The sequence below is a fragment of the Saccostrea echinata genome, unplaced genomic scaffold (genome assembly GCF_033153115.1).
Source record: "Saccostrea echinata isolate AGI-Se365-2 ecotype Australia unplaced genomic scaffold, CSIRO_AGI_Sech_v1 ptg000060l, whole genome shotgun sequence".
Taxonomy (NCBI): Eukaryota; Metazoa; Mollusca; class Bivalvia; order Ostreida; family Ostreidae; genus Saccostrea; species Saccostrea echinata.
Window position 1 is genome coordinate 2517065 of NW_026889809.1, and position 16747 is coordinate 2533811.

Below are 16747 nucleotides of genomic sequence, written 5' to 3' on the forward strand. Positions count from 1 at the left end.
TTTAAAAGGTATTTTAACCGTCATGGTTGTTCTGGCGATTAAAGGGAGTAGTAGATGTTATGTGGTGCACAAAGGTGGCGTGTCCCATAGATGTTCTGAGATCAGAGCTTGTGGTATGCGGTGTAGTTGTATCTATGTTAAAACTAAATCAATTATTAAGTTTTAGAAATAGTTTATTTTTATCATCAAAGAGTTATGTATAGAATAAAAAAACTTTTAGTAAAATAAAATTTAAAAAGAAATTTTTAGTAATACATTTCATTTCAATTTTAAGTCTTGGTTGCAACAATTTTTTTTTTCAGGAATAAAGTCAGTATTTCCATTTCTACATACCATATAAACTCCAAGAGGAGCACCTTTCTATTATTGTTCATAATAACATATCAAAACAATTTTATTTTATATTTAGTTTTAGATGCAAAAAAAAAAAATATAAAGAGAGCCCTTTTTATTTTATAGTCTGGAAAATAATTAATACGACAAAGTCTCTAATACTTATAATAAACATTGTCGTTCTGAAAATGAGGAACCTTCTATCTGGTCAGCAACAGTTGTTTGTCCTCTCTCTCTTTCAAAATTAGATATTGTGGTCCGCAGTGTGTTTGTACCTATATTAAAAATTTATCAACTATTCAAAATTTTTAAAAATATTAAATCTGTAGAGGTAAGAAATGTTCAGGACATACAGTTTTACGTTTCCTGTTAAATCATCATCATGAAATATGAAGATAATTAACATAAATCAAGCTCAAAAGCCTTTTGGAAAATGCCCGACATATTTCTTTTTCCTCTATATTAGTTATATCTTATATATTTCAGAATAACTGCAGATCTGTAGCTCGCCGGTCTAAAAAAAAATTTGATGGACGAGAGAACTTCAGTGCCACCCATTGAGAAAAGTGTATATTTATCGTGCACAATAAAACGCTTTTTTGTGCGCAATAAATATACACTTTTTTTTCAAATGAAGGCACTGTAGCTCACATCTTTGAAAACGTAAGAGATAAGATTTTATAGTTACCTGTCGTTATGTCAGCATTCTTGCATATGGAGGTATGAGTTTCGTTACAGCGTAGAGGCAGAGGTTCATAAGATCCATTCTGGTTATGAACTCCGATACATACTGGAGCGTTCTGTTCAGCACTGCTATCTGGTCAAAATATGTAAAATGTTAAAAAAAAAGGTAGTGTTTAAATGAAATGAAAAATTACGAACACTCATAAAGTTCACAGTTCATGAAAACAATTCAAATTGAGAGCAGATCAAACATGGACCCATGGAAACATCAAAGAGGGATAAGATGTCATATACATGTAAGTAATTTCAATTTGTTTGACCTTTATCATATCAAACGCTAAACAATATAAATTAGTAATTCTATTTGTTTACCTTGGCATAATGATCTAATTCAATCTGTTCAGATTTACAATAACAATTGTAAAAAAGATAAAAGACAATTCCAGAATCTGAGCAAAAAACTATAAAGTTTATTATATAATTGATTACTGAATGATAGGGTATATATCCTTTCGTCGGCTATTTTTATTAAATCCAAATTAAAGTATAAAAAGGAAAAAGAGTTTTAAAAAATGTATAAAGCATAAATTTGAACCTCAGATAAATATTTGGATATAAATACGTGTGTTTAATAAATCATCAAATCATTTTATTACCGGAATTCAATGATTTAAACCAAACTTAATTTTAAAGTTTAGATAAACAGCTACGAACTTATAAACAGTGATTATATATATAAGATATATAAAAGTCAATATTGTGTTCTTACCTTTCTTCCAGCTTATAATCAATCGTCGAACATAAGGCGTCCATCTTGGAAGACTGTTATTATTTATCACATTTCGATGTCTTTGTACCCACGTTCTATGTGTTATATCTAACAATTAAATTGTAAAGGTGGATTTCTTCAAATTCAGATACATTAATTAGAAGAGCCATTTGATATCGACATAACAAACCTGCAGCATCACAAGGATACGTCTTATTTCCTTTCTTTGACTCCAACAGACACTCGCCTAATGTCTCATCTGTGAAGAGAAATGTTCTTCTAAAATATTAAAATACATGAACCCATATTTCAAGCTATAATTCCCCACATTTTATTCCATGGGGCAAATCTTTCCTATAGGTGAAATATTTTAATTGCGACCATAGTTATTGTTACCACCAATATTTCATAAAGGAAACATTTTGTCAATAGTCGGCATCGTTTTAGAAATTGATCGTACGTAGATTATGCTCTTTCGTATCGAATCAACAAGGAACATAAAACCCAGATGAAGATGATAATGGTATATTGCTACATAAAGAAAATCAGTTGAAGTCATCAGGTTTATCATAAAGATTGGTTGTTAGATTACCATTAATGCCTTTTTCTAGTAAAATATCCAAACATGAAACAGATGTGTCAGACTATGTGGTATCTTTTATTTAAAGCTCACCAGGATATATCGTATAGACATAAGAATGGAAATAACCATTGTTAATTGATAAAACGTCATCGATATATATGTAAATTGAAGGCCACAGCAAGAAACTTCTTTTCATATAGAAGTTTTTTTGAATTATGTCTGCTACATAAGAATACACAAATATGTCTAATAACGGAGCACAATTATTACCCATGGCAATTTCAACCTATTATTAGAAGACCTGGTCTCCAAAGATAACATTGATATTGTAACAAAGTAAAAATCAGTTGTTTAAAAGTGAAAAAAAATACTATGCTTCGAGTTAGTGTTCTTGAATCATGGTATGAGAAGAATAAATCTTTTTTTTTAAATAAGAGGATAGATTTGTATGCGCTAAACTGCTTTTTATTACAATTTCAACAGTGAAGAAATGTAACTTATTCATTGAATAAAAGTGATATTTTGTCACAGTGTGAAAGAATGATAAACGTGAAGATAACGAACAATTATTTATTTTTTAAGAATAACAAAATGAAGGAAATTTACTTTGGATTATTACAGATTTTTTGCGATTAATAACAGCTTTACCTATTTCTGTGTTTACTCTGACTTTCCTATACAAGGCAAATACATAATTTCCCGTTCCCGTTCTCGTATCGTTACCAGTTCCGATTAAGTCATTTTTGAAGTTCCTTGAATTTTGTTGATTGCAGGTCAAATTTTTAATGACACCCGCTGTTACATTCTCGGTGCAAAAGCAAAGAGTTTCCTACAATGAATTATAAAATATTTTTAAAGTTTCTTTTACAATGTAAGAATTACCCTAAGCAATATAAACTCTTGTACAATAACTTTCTGCCTTAAAAATGTTATACAAAAGATAATGTCTTTCTCTTTAAACGTTTGGTCTTTATATCGATGATGAAAAGAAAAAGGGAAATATGGTGAGTTTTTTGTGACTCCCTCTCTATCAGATATTCAGACGAAGGAACAAATACACATTTGAGATTTGAAAGGTTGATATTTTGTCACGCAAAATTTTAGTGTGTTTATATGTACTTAATTTTTTTTTAGTTTCAATTTTTTAGTTTAATGATACCCCCTGCGTCCCATTTGTTTATAATGGCAAAGTCCATGTTTTGCTATGGGAGACCCGAAATATTGGTCCGATCAAAAAGTGAAAAAGGAGACGCACAATGGCACTATGTAACAAAGATTCTGTGAAGGTATCAATACATTTTATACAGTGGTATAGAAGGTGTTGCGAATAAAAGATGGGTACCCCTCAATATTATAGAAAAACTGGCAGTGTCTGTGTTTTGCTATTGGAAACCCGAAATATGTGTCCGATCAAAACGTAAAATAGGAGGTGCACAATGGCACTATGTAACAAAGATTTCGTGAAAGTATCATTAGATTTCATTGAATTGTATAGGAGGAGTTGCGGATGAGATGTGTACCCTAAAGGGTAACGGACGGACGGATGCACAGACGGACGGAAATCCCCATCACTATATACCCCCCACTTTTCAAGCGGGGTGTAAAAACTAAATAAAAATCTACCAAATCTAGGGTTTTTTTATCATATCTAAAATGATGAAAGTACCAAACTAATCCCTAAAATCAGCCAAATAAATTACCAAAACATTTGCTACTACTTAATTCAATAAAACAACTTTCCGTGAATAAAACTCAATAAAATCTCCTTTCATAAATTAAGATGCCTAAACAATAACAAAAATAAAATAAAAATGACTTTGTGCCTTAACGAGGTTCGTTCCTGAGCTTTTGAGCAGATTTTTGTGTGGACCTCTATCTAAAAAATTCTGCATAATGTTTTAGTTCTTACAATAAATTTGTATTCTGCAATGCTAATTTTACTATATTCAATTAAAACCTCATGATTAAATTCCGTACTGAAAGCATTAAGTCAGGAACTATATTTTGTGGGGGAATGTTTTATAGCAGAAAATGATCTATTTTTCTCATTCGAAATATTTACAGTATTGTTAAGTTTGGATTCCTATCTTTACATGCAGCCTGCACACAGAGTTATTTTGAGCAGTGAAATGTTTTATGCTGATCCTAAATAATATATCAAATTAACCGTCATGAATTCTGTCATCATATTGGACGAATATAACAAATATATTGTGAAAGTCTTGAGGAAAAAATAGCCCATTTTAGGCTAAAAATTAGCACTATTTTAGTTATATCTAAAAATTAACATCACATACGCCCACTTTTAATTTTATTTTCTGAATAAACAAGATAATTTTAACCATTCTGCTTAATCTCAGAAAAATGTCATTACTTTCAAATGATTTTATTTCTTGTTAAATTTTTAATGCCAGAAAAATGACATTTTTTGAGTGCAAAAAGGTCAAATAATTGACTATGCGAAGAAATGTGAAACTTTTTTGTTGTCACAAATTTTACAGAGACTATTCAAGACGAAAAAAAACTGTATTTGTTCACATAATTTATTTGGATAAAAAATATTAGAGGAAAAACTTTGAAAAATTGATTTATGTGTTAGACGTAATTAAAGTGCAAAAAGGTCATATTAAATGCTCCGTAGCGTCGAAAGAAGCGCATTGACCCCCATTTTTGGTTTTGATTTTTAATTAAGCTATGTGTCTAGATTCCAAAAATATACTTGATAAAAAATTCTCAATACTTTTGATAACAGGATCCATCCTCCTTAAGAATGAGAGAGGACCAAAGACCCCGATTTACAGCATTTACCAGGCTTTTATACTAATAAAAACAGAGTTCTATACATCGCACGAGCAAACCATAGAAAAATAGAGAAAAACACAGAATATGTATTATCATGTGACATTAGAGAGGTAAACCAACGTGTACGTGTAGCAGGGGATCCCCCCCCCCCGGAAATCTGTGCATTTCGTCATCTATTTTGCTATTCTACACGTATCCATTTACGCAAATGTCATTGCCGAGTACACGCAAGTCCAACTTTATAGCTTATGTTTCCTTATCCGCTGTTGATTTCAATAAAAATGTGCGATTTTCTAAAACCTGAAGTTTGATGCAAATAAGTACTGATATAAAGAACTAAACGTCTATGAATGAAAAATACAAATATACAGAGTGTTAAATGCACAACATCTAGATTTTAAAAACATGCTTTGACGGATTAAAATTATAATAACTCTTTTCAAATTATTTCTTATAAATATATGCATATATTCATTAAAAGCAGAGATATACATACTATTTTTCATGTGCTCTCTAAAGATTATTAATGATAAGTACTTCTACATTTAAAAGACTTACAAGCACACATACACGTTATACATTGCTAAACAAGAGAAATAATGTATGGTGGCATATTTCTGCCACCTACATGCAAGATAAATTATGTTAACATGCAACATAATTATGTAAACATATGACGTATTTATGTCATCATGCAAAATAATTATGTTGACATACAAGTTAACAATCTCTTTAGAGAATCTAATTTTTATGTTGGTAAAATTACTTATCAACGCCATTATATGACATGATACAGGCAATATGCAACAGAATTATGCTGACATGCAACTTACTTATGTTAATATGCGAGATAATTATGTAGACATGCGACTTATTTATGTCAACATGCAAGATAATTATGTTAAAATGCGAGTTAATTATGTCAACATGCGATATATGTGTGTTGACATTATCTTGCATGGTGAGATAAACATCTGGCGTGTCAAAATATAACTCGCATGATGACATAAATAACTTTCATATTAAATAAGTTGAATATTGAACATAAATAAGTTGCATGTTGGCATCAATAAGTCACAGTGGACATAATTAAGTCGCATGTCAGTATAATTCTGTTACATCTTGCTTGTATGATTATTATGCAAGTAGACATAATTAAATTGCATGGTGACAAACTTTTCTCGCATGTTAACATAATTTATCTTGCATGTAGGGGCAGAAATATGCCACCATAATAATGTAAGCGTGTACTTGTAATTCTGACTTGTAGTTTACACGGACAAGTACATGTACAATTGAGCTTGCTAAACCTCTCTATTAACAGAAATATAACAAAATATCTCAATACAGAATTCTCTTAGCAAAATCTCGTCGATTCTCGTCTAGATCTATAAAAATGATTTTAAAAAAAACCCCGTAATTTTGAATCATATTCATTTCTTATGTTTTCAAAAATCTCGTATACATTCAGTCATTATCAAAAGAACATGCTATTCATATTTCCCGCAGTAACAGAAAAATCCATAATATAACATTAGGAATACGCCAGTATTCATTATAAAAACATTTTAGTAAACTGGAAAACAAAAGTAAGCAAGATGTAAACACATGTGCATCATTTACCGTAGAACACATAAGTAAGTTATGAACTATATAAATGAACAGATTATTACTTTCATGTTCACTTCTTTTACTTACACTTTCAAAAGTGATATGAAAATGGGGGGCGGGGATGGGGGGGGGATGTTGTGTTGTTCATAACTCTACAATATGCAGGATTTTTAGCATTATAATGAGAGTAATGAAAATACCCTTTACGAAATCACATCCTATATCAGCCCAAAACTCCTTTCTTAACCACCTACTAGCTCATTCTTATCAGTAATGAAAATAAAGAAGATAACGAACACCAATCTATCAAAAAAAACCTTACAAACAATACAAATCTGTGAAAGGGACAAACAAAAAGACATATACACAATTCAGTGCTTATAATCGCCATTCAAGTGCATTTTTTAAAAGTATTTTCTTTCAAGCATAGCACTTACCTAAACATTTTATTGGTAGAAGTTTACAGTATTGGCGAAAAGACGAATAATGACTTCCATTGAATAATGACCGAGTGTTCTTTTTCGACATTTTATATAAATTCAAAATTAACTAGTTCTGATTGTAACGAAAAGCGCTACAGATGTTCCCCAAATGCTCCCCTACTCCCTTTTGCTGTCCTATTCCCTTTAAGCTTCATTGAATTAAGCAAAATCTATGTGTTATAAACTTTTTTATCTTATTTTTTAAATCATTTGGGGAAATAACAACGCACATATAGCAAAATGAGCATAACCCAATTAGACTTAAGTACAAGTGCATGCACGAGTTTTCGAATATACCTCATCTCAAAGTATGCCCTAATAAAGAGTCAGATTTAAATTTCAAGGAATTTCCCTGAAAAAGTAGAATGTTAAAGCGACCTGAATATTAACCAATCAGAATTTAGCACACTTGCATGCCTGTCCTCGTACTCATTTCTGATGATTCCATACTGTAGACTTGTATTATTTATTTTCATATAATCTGAATTTCGTCTTCTCTCTTTTGTTAAAAAATAAGAAAATGATAAATACCTACAGTTTTAGCCAATCGGATTTCAACACACGTGCTGCTGTGTATTTTCTAGATTTCTCATATATTTATACTTATAGTGCCTTATAATTTATACCCATGTCTTAGATTTCAAAGTATTTTATTGTAAAGTAAAAGAGATACAGTATATAAAGTATTAGCCAATCAGATTTCATCACATGTATGTTCTTATATTCAATTTTGATAGCAGCATAATGTAGAAACTCATTATACCTATCTCTATTTTAAATTTCATCCTGTTTTGTAGAAAACTAAGGAAGTTACTGCCATTTAAAGTTTCAGCCAATCATACATGTGCGTGTTTGCAAAAATTTTCGTAACATCTTGAAGAACTTTTTAATAAAGAGTGTTTCATAATATATGTTACATTTTAAAATCTTAAGGACATACGCAACGTACCTTACCTACTGATAATTTTTCGAAGATATTCTTAATTTAAGATTATAGTGCCATCAGATGTTCGTAGACAAAAAATCAGCATGCATTACCAGGGGTTTTGAAAGGATATCAATTGATGAAAATTCTTGTATAATTCAAAGAAAAATATACAAAAATTACTAAACATATATTCTAGATGTTTTGCTTATCCAAACTTGTTAAAGAAGAAGTGTACAACAGCATATATAGACATTAAAATGTAGTACACAGTTCCTTTAAGTATCGGAAGTCTTCAACTCCAGGGAAAAAGACAATAAAGTTCAAACTACGTTGCGTATGTCCTTAATATTTTTCTTACCTATCATATTTCTAGTACAAACCATATATAATTTTAAACATCAAACCCTGCATTTTTATTATTCCATGAGAAAAAGTCAAGGAAATTTTAGTATTATATTGTTTAATTGTGACATAAATGCCGATGTCATAATTTGAATATTTTTCGAAATGGATATAACTTAACAACATATTACAGAATTGTAAAGGCCAATACAAATCGCCAAAATTCACTCAGAACTTAATGAAGGTGAAATATTCCAAAAGAAAAGAAGGCTTCTAAGATGCTTATCAGAATGCTATTAACAAAGTTTAAGGACATTGGGAAGTCAAGGTTTTCCGGAGAAAAAAGGTTTAATATATGGGTTTTTTCACTTATGAAATAGTTATTGAGAGTGATCTCCCGTGTAGAATTCTCTTAGCGGTGAAAACCAATAAAGCGTATGTTTACAGAGGTAAACAAAAACACGTGTACTTCCTTCGACGGGTAGAATCATCTATACAACAAGAAAGAAAAGTATGAATTGCTTTGTTGTAAATTGTATTCAGGGGACAAAGTACCCAACAGGTCTTCATTTACCATAGTTATGCTCAGTATGCTGGGAAGGGCAAAGATGTGAAATATGCTGAAAGGTAGACCGACTGAGATCAGTTCTCAGGTTGTATGAAGGGAGCAGCATTTAGTAACTACGAATAAAATTTGAAATAATTCCATGCCAATATTTTTATGACAATGTGTTTCAATCAATTGAGTCAATTACATGATAGAATCAATCAACCAGTCTGACTCTCTGAACCATCATTAATAATATGTAATTAAAGCTGTGAAGGGAAGTAACTCAAAAATAAAGATTGGCGCCGGTATGTCCTTGTCTTGTTTCTATGTATACATTTTCAGCCAAAATATCTTGAAGTCAGAGGAAATGAAGATACAATAATAAGTAATGTATATAATATAAAAACTATATGAAATAAGTGGGTTTTGGAGAAATATTATGGTGAAAAATTATGTAGGTCTCTTTTATCAACATTTTACATAGGAAATGCATTGAGAATTGCAAAAAGACTGATTTTACAAAATCTAAAAAAGAAGACTGGCTTGGTAGGTGAAACAATCCAGAATATAGCCTGTTTAGTACAATTAAACCTACTCAAGAGTTCTTGAAAAATTCCATACGATAACCAGGAACCTTGCCAATGTCCTTAAAAGAACAGGGATGAGCAATATGCGAGAATTGACACAATAATCCAAAAAGACTATGGACTTCAAGAACCAAAAATGTTCTTGTTGAAGTGGAGACTCCTGATAATTTAACAAATTCCTTTGAAAAGTGTCAGATAATTTCAGAAATTGATGTTGGAAATATCAGCATTTTCAGTGTGTACTGAATTTTAAAATATCATTTGAAGTTGTCAACATACCAATTCTCAATAATGCAACACCCCCAAAGAAAGAGTTTGGTGCCTGCTTCCGCCAGATCTGAATTGTTGGACCTTTTTTCTCTGGGGTGTCTCAAGAACAGGGTCTACAATCCTAGATTCCTCCTACTGAATGATCTCAAAAAGAACATAAATCTCAGGTGAGGAGTGTCTCACCAAAAAATTGCGACAATTGTTATAAAAATTTCCAGAAGCAACTTTCTTTTATAGTTGAAATAGGCGGAGATCATTTAGAACATGAGGTCTTGACGTTGTGAAATTCAACTTAAAAATTACGCAATTTAGAAATAGTGCTTATTTTTAATATGGTTGATATTCCGTCCAGTGTTTAATATTTTGGCTGGTCATTTTAGTTGAGGAATCTAGTGGATACGTGTATTAAATTGATGAAAACAGTCGAATGTATCTTTTTCTTGTGTTTGTCAATTTGTAGATTCAAAATGTCACATATATTATGAAACATTCTATATTTACCTGTATTTCAAATTTCAAAGTATTTTGTCATAAAACAAGGAGGTTATTGAAATTTTTGATTCAGCCAATCAGAGCAAAGCATAATTGCATACGCGTGGGTTCATGCTAATTTGACAATGCCATTTTTTCTAGACCACTAATATATCTTTATGTCTTGAGTTTCAAAGCATTTCATCAAAAAATATAAAAGTTACATCTACATAATGTATATCAGTCATTTCACGCATCGCACGCGCAAGCACGTGCATGCATGTGTGCTCAAAATGACCTTCGTTCCGAAAATCTACACAACATGCCTTTTAATCCTAAAAAGGGTTCACCTCATTCGGATGTGTAGTTTCTGAGATCACTCGCTGACAAAGAAGTACCAAGGAAGACGAAGAAAAATAGAGTAAAAACAATATGTTCCCCAAACGAAAACATGACGCACAGCAGAACATTGAACGTCTATTACGGCCCCATCATGCCATTTGGGCTAAAAGTTTAGACTTGTCTTATTACCCCTTTAGGGAGAGAGTATTCAAAATTTCTTTGTTGTTCCTTTCTGCGACAAAGAATCTTATTTAAAAATAAATTGTGTTATTAAGACTACATATACTTTATTTTATTTTTGAAAAACATATATATATAAAATTTGTGGGGAAAAAATACTTTCACCCTTTGTAAAGGAAATAAAGTGTAAATTAATATCGTTGTAAATTTAACGTCAAGTAAACAAATTGGGTCGAAACTTTTTAATATTACGCTTTCTTACGTGGATACACTTACGTTTATTCCAAATCTCTTGTAGCTGTTCCTCCAGTTTTCACATATTTGATGACATTGAGCAACAGGACCAAGTTTTGAACTGGGCATCCATTGTTTATTGAACGGAAAGGAATTATACAGTTTGCATCCTGGGAAGATAACAAGCTTTAAATATCGCTTTTTACAGGGCCTTGCAACTTTTTGCAACAACAAAGACGTATGATAATTTTTTTTTCAGTAGTGAGAAAGCTATGAAGACTTCTTTAAATTAAGCTACCTTTCAAACTGAGCAAATTATTTCCATTTTAATCGGATGCATTGGATAGTAACTAACTTTGAAATAGCAAAGGATCTTTATTTGAATGGGATTTTTTTCCATATCTACAAGATTTTATATCGGCCTCATTTGTTTTTTTTTTGTTTGTTTCTTGTTTAATATATTCCATTCGCACACATTTGCTCCTTTAAGGAAATATTACATGAACGGAACTGACGTACAACAAAAAAAATTAAACCATCATATATATCTATAATAAAACTCAAACTACCTGCTAGTTCAAACCATGGAGTGAATGTTCCTGTGGCCCCTATCCAGTGAACATCCTTAAACATGTTGGTCGGAGCAGAGGATCTATGTATGAGAACAGGGATATCTTTAATTGGAACACCAAGACTGAGAGGTGTATTGGATACCACCAAAATACAACTTTTTGACGCTTCACTCCAAGTCCGCATAGTCTCTTTAATGCACAAATCTATCGTAGTAAAAATGTTTTTCATTCTTTTACCATGCATTTTTTATTGCTTGAAGGGGGTAATTACAAAATTTATAACAGCCTAAGGAGATTTTATATATACCTCTCCCATTAAAGGTGCTTGGACACAGATTTTAAGTTAATATTTTCTCAAATTTTCTTTATAATTTCATGAATTATATGTTGCTATAGCATTTCATACTAAAATATAATAAAAATCTTATTCATCTCGAAGTTATTAAAACTTCGAATTTCTGGACGCGTTGGATTGACACATCCTTGCGCTTTCACATATTTTAATTTTATTCTTAATACTTAAGAAAAGTGGCAATTTTGTTGAGTATTAATAAAAAAAATATTAAAACTATAACCCAGAAAATTCAGAGTAGGAATGTTCGAAAGCAAAAACCCACTCACAGTATTGTAAGTCCGTGCTCAGTGGTGTGTGCAGAGTTTAACAATTGAACACACCCGGTGAATCGTAAACATTAACAATAACAGAGCTCGTGTCCTGTTTACAAAAGAGTTTCACGGGTGTGTTCCATTGTTAAACTCTATACACATCACAGAGCACGGACTGACAATACTGGTGAGTTGGTTTTGCTTTCGAACATTTCTACTCGGAATTTTCTGGATTATAGATGTAATATTTTTCATTAATACATAACAAAATCGCTTCTTTTCTTAAACAGTAAGTGCAAAGATCTGTTAATCAAACGCGTCCCGGAATTCGCAGTTCCAATAATTTCCAGATAAAATAAGTTTTTAATTATATTTTCATGTGAAATGCTATTCCAATATATAAGTCGCGATATTATACAGAAAATGTGAGAAAATATTAAGTTCAAATCTGTGTCTAAGCACCTTTAAACTAAAAATATTGAACATGATAAATGTATCTGATAATCATATAAAGATTGAATACGAAAATTGTTAGCTTTTCAAGTTATAAGATTTAATAAGGTAAATATAGACTGCTACGTGTATATGGCCATTATATAACAATAGAAAACGGTTTCCATAGAGTGTTTTATATATAGCAGGATATCCATAGAAAAGGATTCCATAAACTGCTATAGGCTACTAAACGTCATTCAGAAAGTGCTTCTTTGCCAACCCTATAGAAGAATAATTAAAACCTAGAAAATTATATTTCTTCCATCATAGACCAGATATTTCATGTTTTAAGTTTGAAAATTAAAAAAAGACGATCAAAAGTCTCGTCAACCTTTTTGCATCCATGCAATTTCAAGGAAGATGGCTCAATTTGTTGTAAATAATATGAAACAATTTTTGAGATAATGGATGCATGTTAATGAAACAAATCAATGTAAAATTGTCATTGTTTCAGCAATGTCTTGAAAAGCATTTTTCAGCGAAAACATTTTATTCTCCTCTGATTTCAACCAGGCTGGTCTGTTCATTTTAGAATTCAAATAAACCGTACGTGTAGTGCTTTTCCTTTTAAATAGCTATAAAGATATTTTGCCCACCCAATACAAAGCGATTGATAAAGTGCAGATTAGTAATTCCGTGGTGTCGTAATGGTCACGCTTATCAGAATTCTGCACATAACCAACAATATAGTTTTGGGTAACTTCTATTTGGTATAATAAGTTAAAGTTCACATGAGAATTAGATCTCTGATCAGGAAAATTCTTTCCACTTCTTTCAATAATAATAATTGAGTCTGAGCAGTGAAGGAGAATATGACTTTAAAATACTTTGCTTTGTATACAAATATGAATGTTGGCTTAATCTGTAGAGGTCTATCCGATGTTATCAGTTAAAACAAGGAAGAGAAATATTTCCAAGGCCAATCCTCATGTTTAAGTCTGAAGACCGATTTTTCTTCCATGTATTTAGTACATGATCAATATCAATACTTTTGAGGCCATTTTTGATTGTACTAAAGCATAGACCACGCCCTTTATTCTAATATTAGGCTTATAAAATTCATCAACTACTGTCTTTCTTGGAAATTACAATAAAGGTCTAGAACAAAATTAAAAATAACAGAATAATTATTAAAGTTTTACCTTTGTCGACATCTTCGTATGCCCGAGAATGACGAATTAGAATCAAAATAAGAAAACTTCCACAAAGAAGTGTGCCCCCCATTGTATATCTCAAATAAAATGTCCTCATTGAAATCATAAAGTTAACACAATTTAAATTGGGGAATTCCACACTTTCTGTCGTCCCAGTTTTTAAACATTCACCATACATGTACATATATCCTTCCTGTTACTTAATTTATGATACGCCTTAAAGTGCTTTAAAGTAAAATGATTTTCTGTATTCTTTAGGTTTTCTGAATTTTATGCAAAATAGCCCAATGGTCCTCGCAATAATCATTATAAACAAACGAGAGTCATTGAACATCATCAAAAGAAAATAGGGAAATTGCATACTCGATACTTCACGTTTCAGGCCTTTCCAAATATAAGGTGATTCATTTATCAGAACATTGTGATTTATTTTTACATTGCACATCATAAAGGAAATAATAAATAAAATCACTTTAAAACTAAGATGTTAAACAGCTATTAAACTTATAAAATATATTATTAATTCAGATAAATAGTCAGGGTTTGAAAAATCTTTTTAAGTGAAGTACTCAAAGTCCATTCCATCTGTCTAAAAGTATAATCGAAATCCATTTATTAGAAAAATTATTTTGAGTACTGTTACAAGTGTTGATACTAGACAATGGTTTCTGAAACTGTTCATAGATAGATAAAAGTATTAAGTTTTTTCCTATTTTTTTTTTTTATAATTTTAAAGATTGGTGTAACACACACGCGCGCATGCACACTACCCTCCTGTAATTTCTTAAATTTCTTCATTTTTTCTGCCACCGAAATTATATAATTAAAACCTTTATATTCTCTGGGGCAGAAAAGTATTGTTTGATTAATATTATTGAATCTAAAATTCAACCTGTTAAACCTGTAAAAAAAAAATAATGTAGAAACTTTTTTGATATAACGTTAAAAGAATACAATTTACTTTTATTTCAAAATTATCATCAATTTATAATGTTTTAATTCTTGCACAAAAAATATTCCCATGTCAAAAAAATACACTTCCACTAATATCCAAACAAAAAATTAAGGTTAAATATGTAACAGAATTTCAACAACTTTAACTAATGTAAAATTCCTGCTTTATTTTTAAAGTTATTACTTATAGATAACAAATAACTGAAGCAAATAATAAAATGCACAAAAAAATCACAAAAATCACAAAATATTGTAGATTCCAAAGTACCACTAGCAAAATAGAATTACTCTTTTTTATTTCTACATTACCGAAATACAACAAATCACAAAATTTTATCAAATGAAATATTGAGCTAACGAACAGCACCCAAGCCAAAGTCCACTTAAGCAATACAAACCGGGAGCAGAGCAAAGACGGACCTCCAAAAAGATCAGAGGTGGGATCAGGTGCCATGGAGGAGTGAGCATCCCCCGCCGACCGGTCACACCCACCGTGTGCTCCTTGTCATGATTGGTAAACAACGGAAAAATCCGTCAACAATACAGAGTGTTTTTAATATAAAAAGGAGCTGTCAATTATGTCAAAAAGCCTGGACTTAAGGACATACGCAACGTACCTTACATACTGATAATTTTTCAAGATATTCTTAATTTAAGATTATAGTGCCATCAGATGTTCGTAAATAAAATTCAGCATGCATTACAGGATGAAAAGTCTTGTATAATTCAAAGAAAAATACACAAATATTACTAAACAAATATTCTATATGTTTTGTTTATCCAAACTTATTTTAGAAGAAGTGTACAACAGCATATATAGACATACAAATGTAGCACACAGTTACTTTAAGTATTGGAACTCTTCAACTCCAGGGAAAAAGACAATAAAGTTCAAACTACGTTGTGTATGTCCTTAAATTTATCGTGTGGAATGGTTGTATACAGAGTTGAAAAGTAAGTTTTTATGTTATTGATTTTGGTAAAATTTTGTGATTTCAAATTTTCCAAAGGTTCCTTGGAATATTTAAGTATCCACATCTGATTTACACCACTTCTCGAATATATCATTGCACAGTACTCCTGAAGTTTCTCCTTCACTTCTGTTAATATTTTAGTGAGGAGTAAAGAAAGAGGCTCGGTGGAGTATTTACTGGAACCCGCTATGTATCTTAATTTGTAAGGACTTTTATAAAGTTTCGGAATCCAATATAAATATGGTAATTCAAATTCATTTTGGTGTTGGGAATATTAAATATTAGTACAAAGAAAACGTCCTATTTCACATAAAACAGCTACATTTAATGTATGTCTTCAAATATTACGTGTTGTGTTTTAAAAATGAAATTGGTCAGAAGACATTAAACCACATTTAAAGTCAGTTATCCATATTTGAAAATTGGTATTATCATTGACTGATATAATTTTAACATAATTTCAGCTAAAAATATAATATTTGCAGGGGAATTTAATTTAACAGCATCGTATGCTTTCCCAGCACGTTCTGGCTCTGGGGTGTGAAACTTAGATGAGCTCACTTTTGATCTTAGTCTCACTTTTACAAAAAGGAATTAATAGTGGAAAAGTGAGATCAAGATCAAAAGTGAGCTTTTCTAAGTTTTATGGCCCCGGCGCCTGATGTTGCTCAGCTGCAAATTTCATTTTTTTTTTATAACACCTTTATGTTAAAGATAAAATCAAAATGATGTTCCATCAACTAATTTTCTTGAAAAAATCATAGTATCTGGGTTTTTTTATATTAACACACGATTTCCAGTCTGAACAATATTTTCCCAACAAA

General features: G+C 31.0%; 1 protein-coding gene across 1 annotated transcript in view; it reads right to left on the minus strand.

Moving 5' to 3' along the window:
• LOC133174919 (uncharacterized) overlaps positions 1-13995 on the minus strand; it is an 81507-nt gene extending 67512 nt beyond the window's left edge. The window contains exons 1-2 of the mRNA XM_061310010.1: positions 13984-13995; positions 3018-3198 (exon numbers count right to left, since the gene is read on the minus strand). Of these exons, the coding sequence (XP_061165994.1) occupies positions 3018-3198; positions 13984-13995 (193 nt within the window). The remainder of the gene's footprint in view (positions 1-3017; positions 3199-13983) is intronic.
• Positions 13996-16747: the final 2752 nt, after the last annotated feature.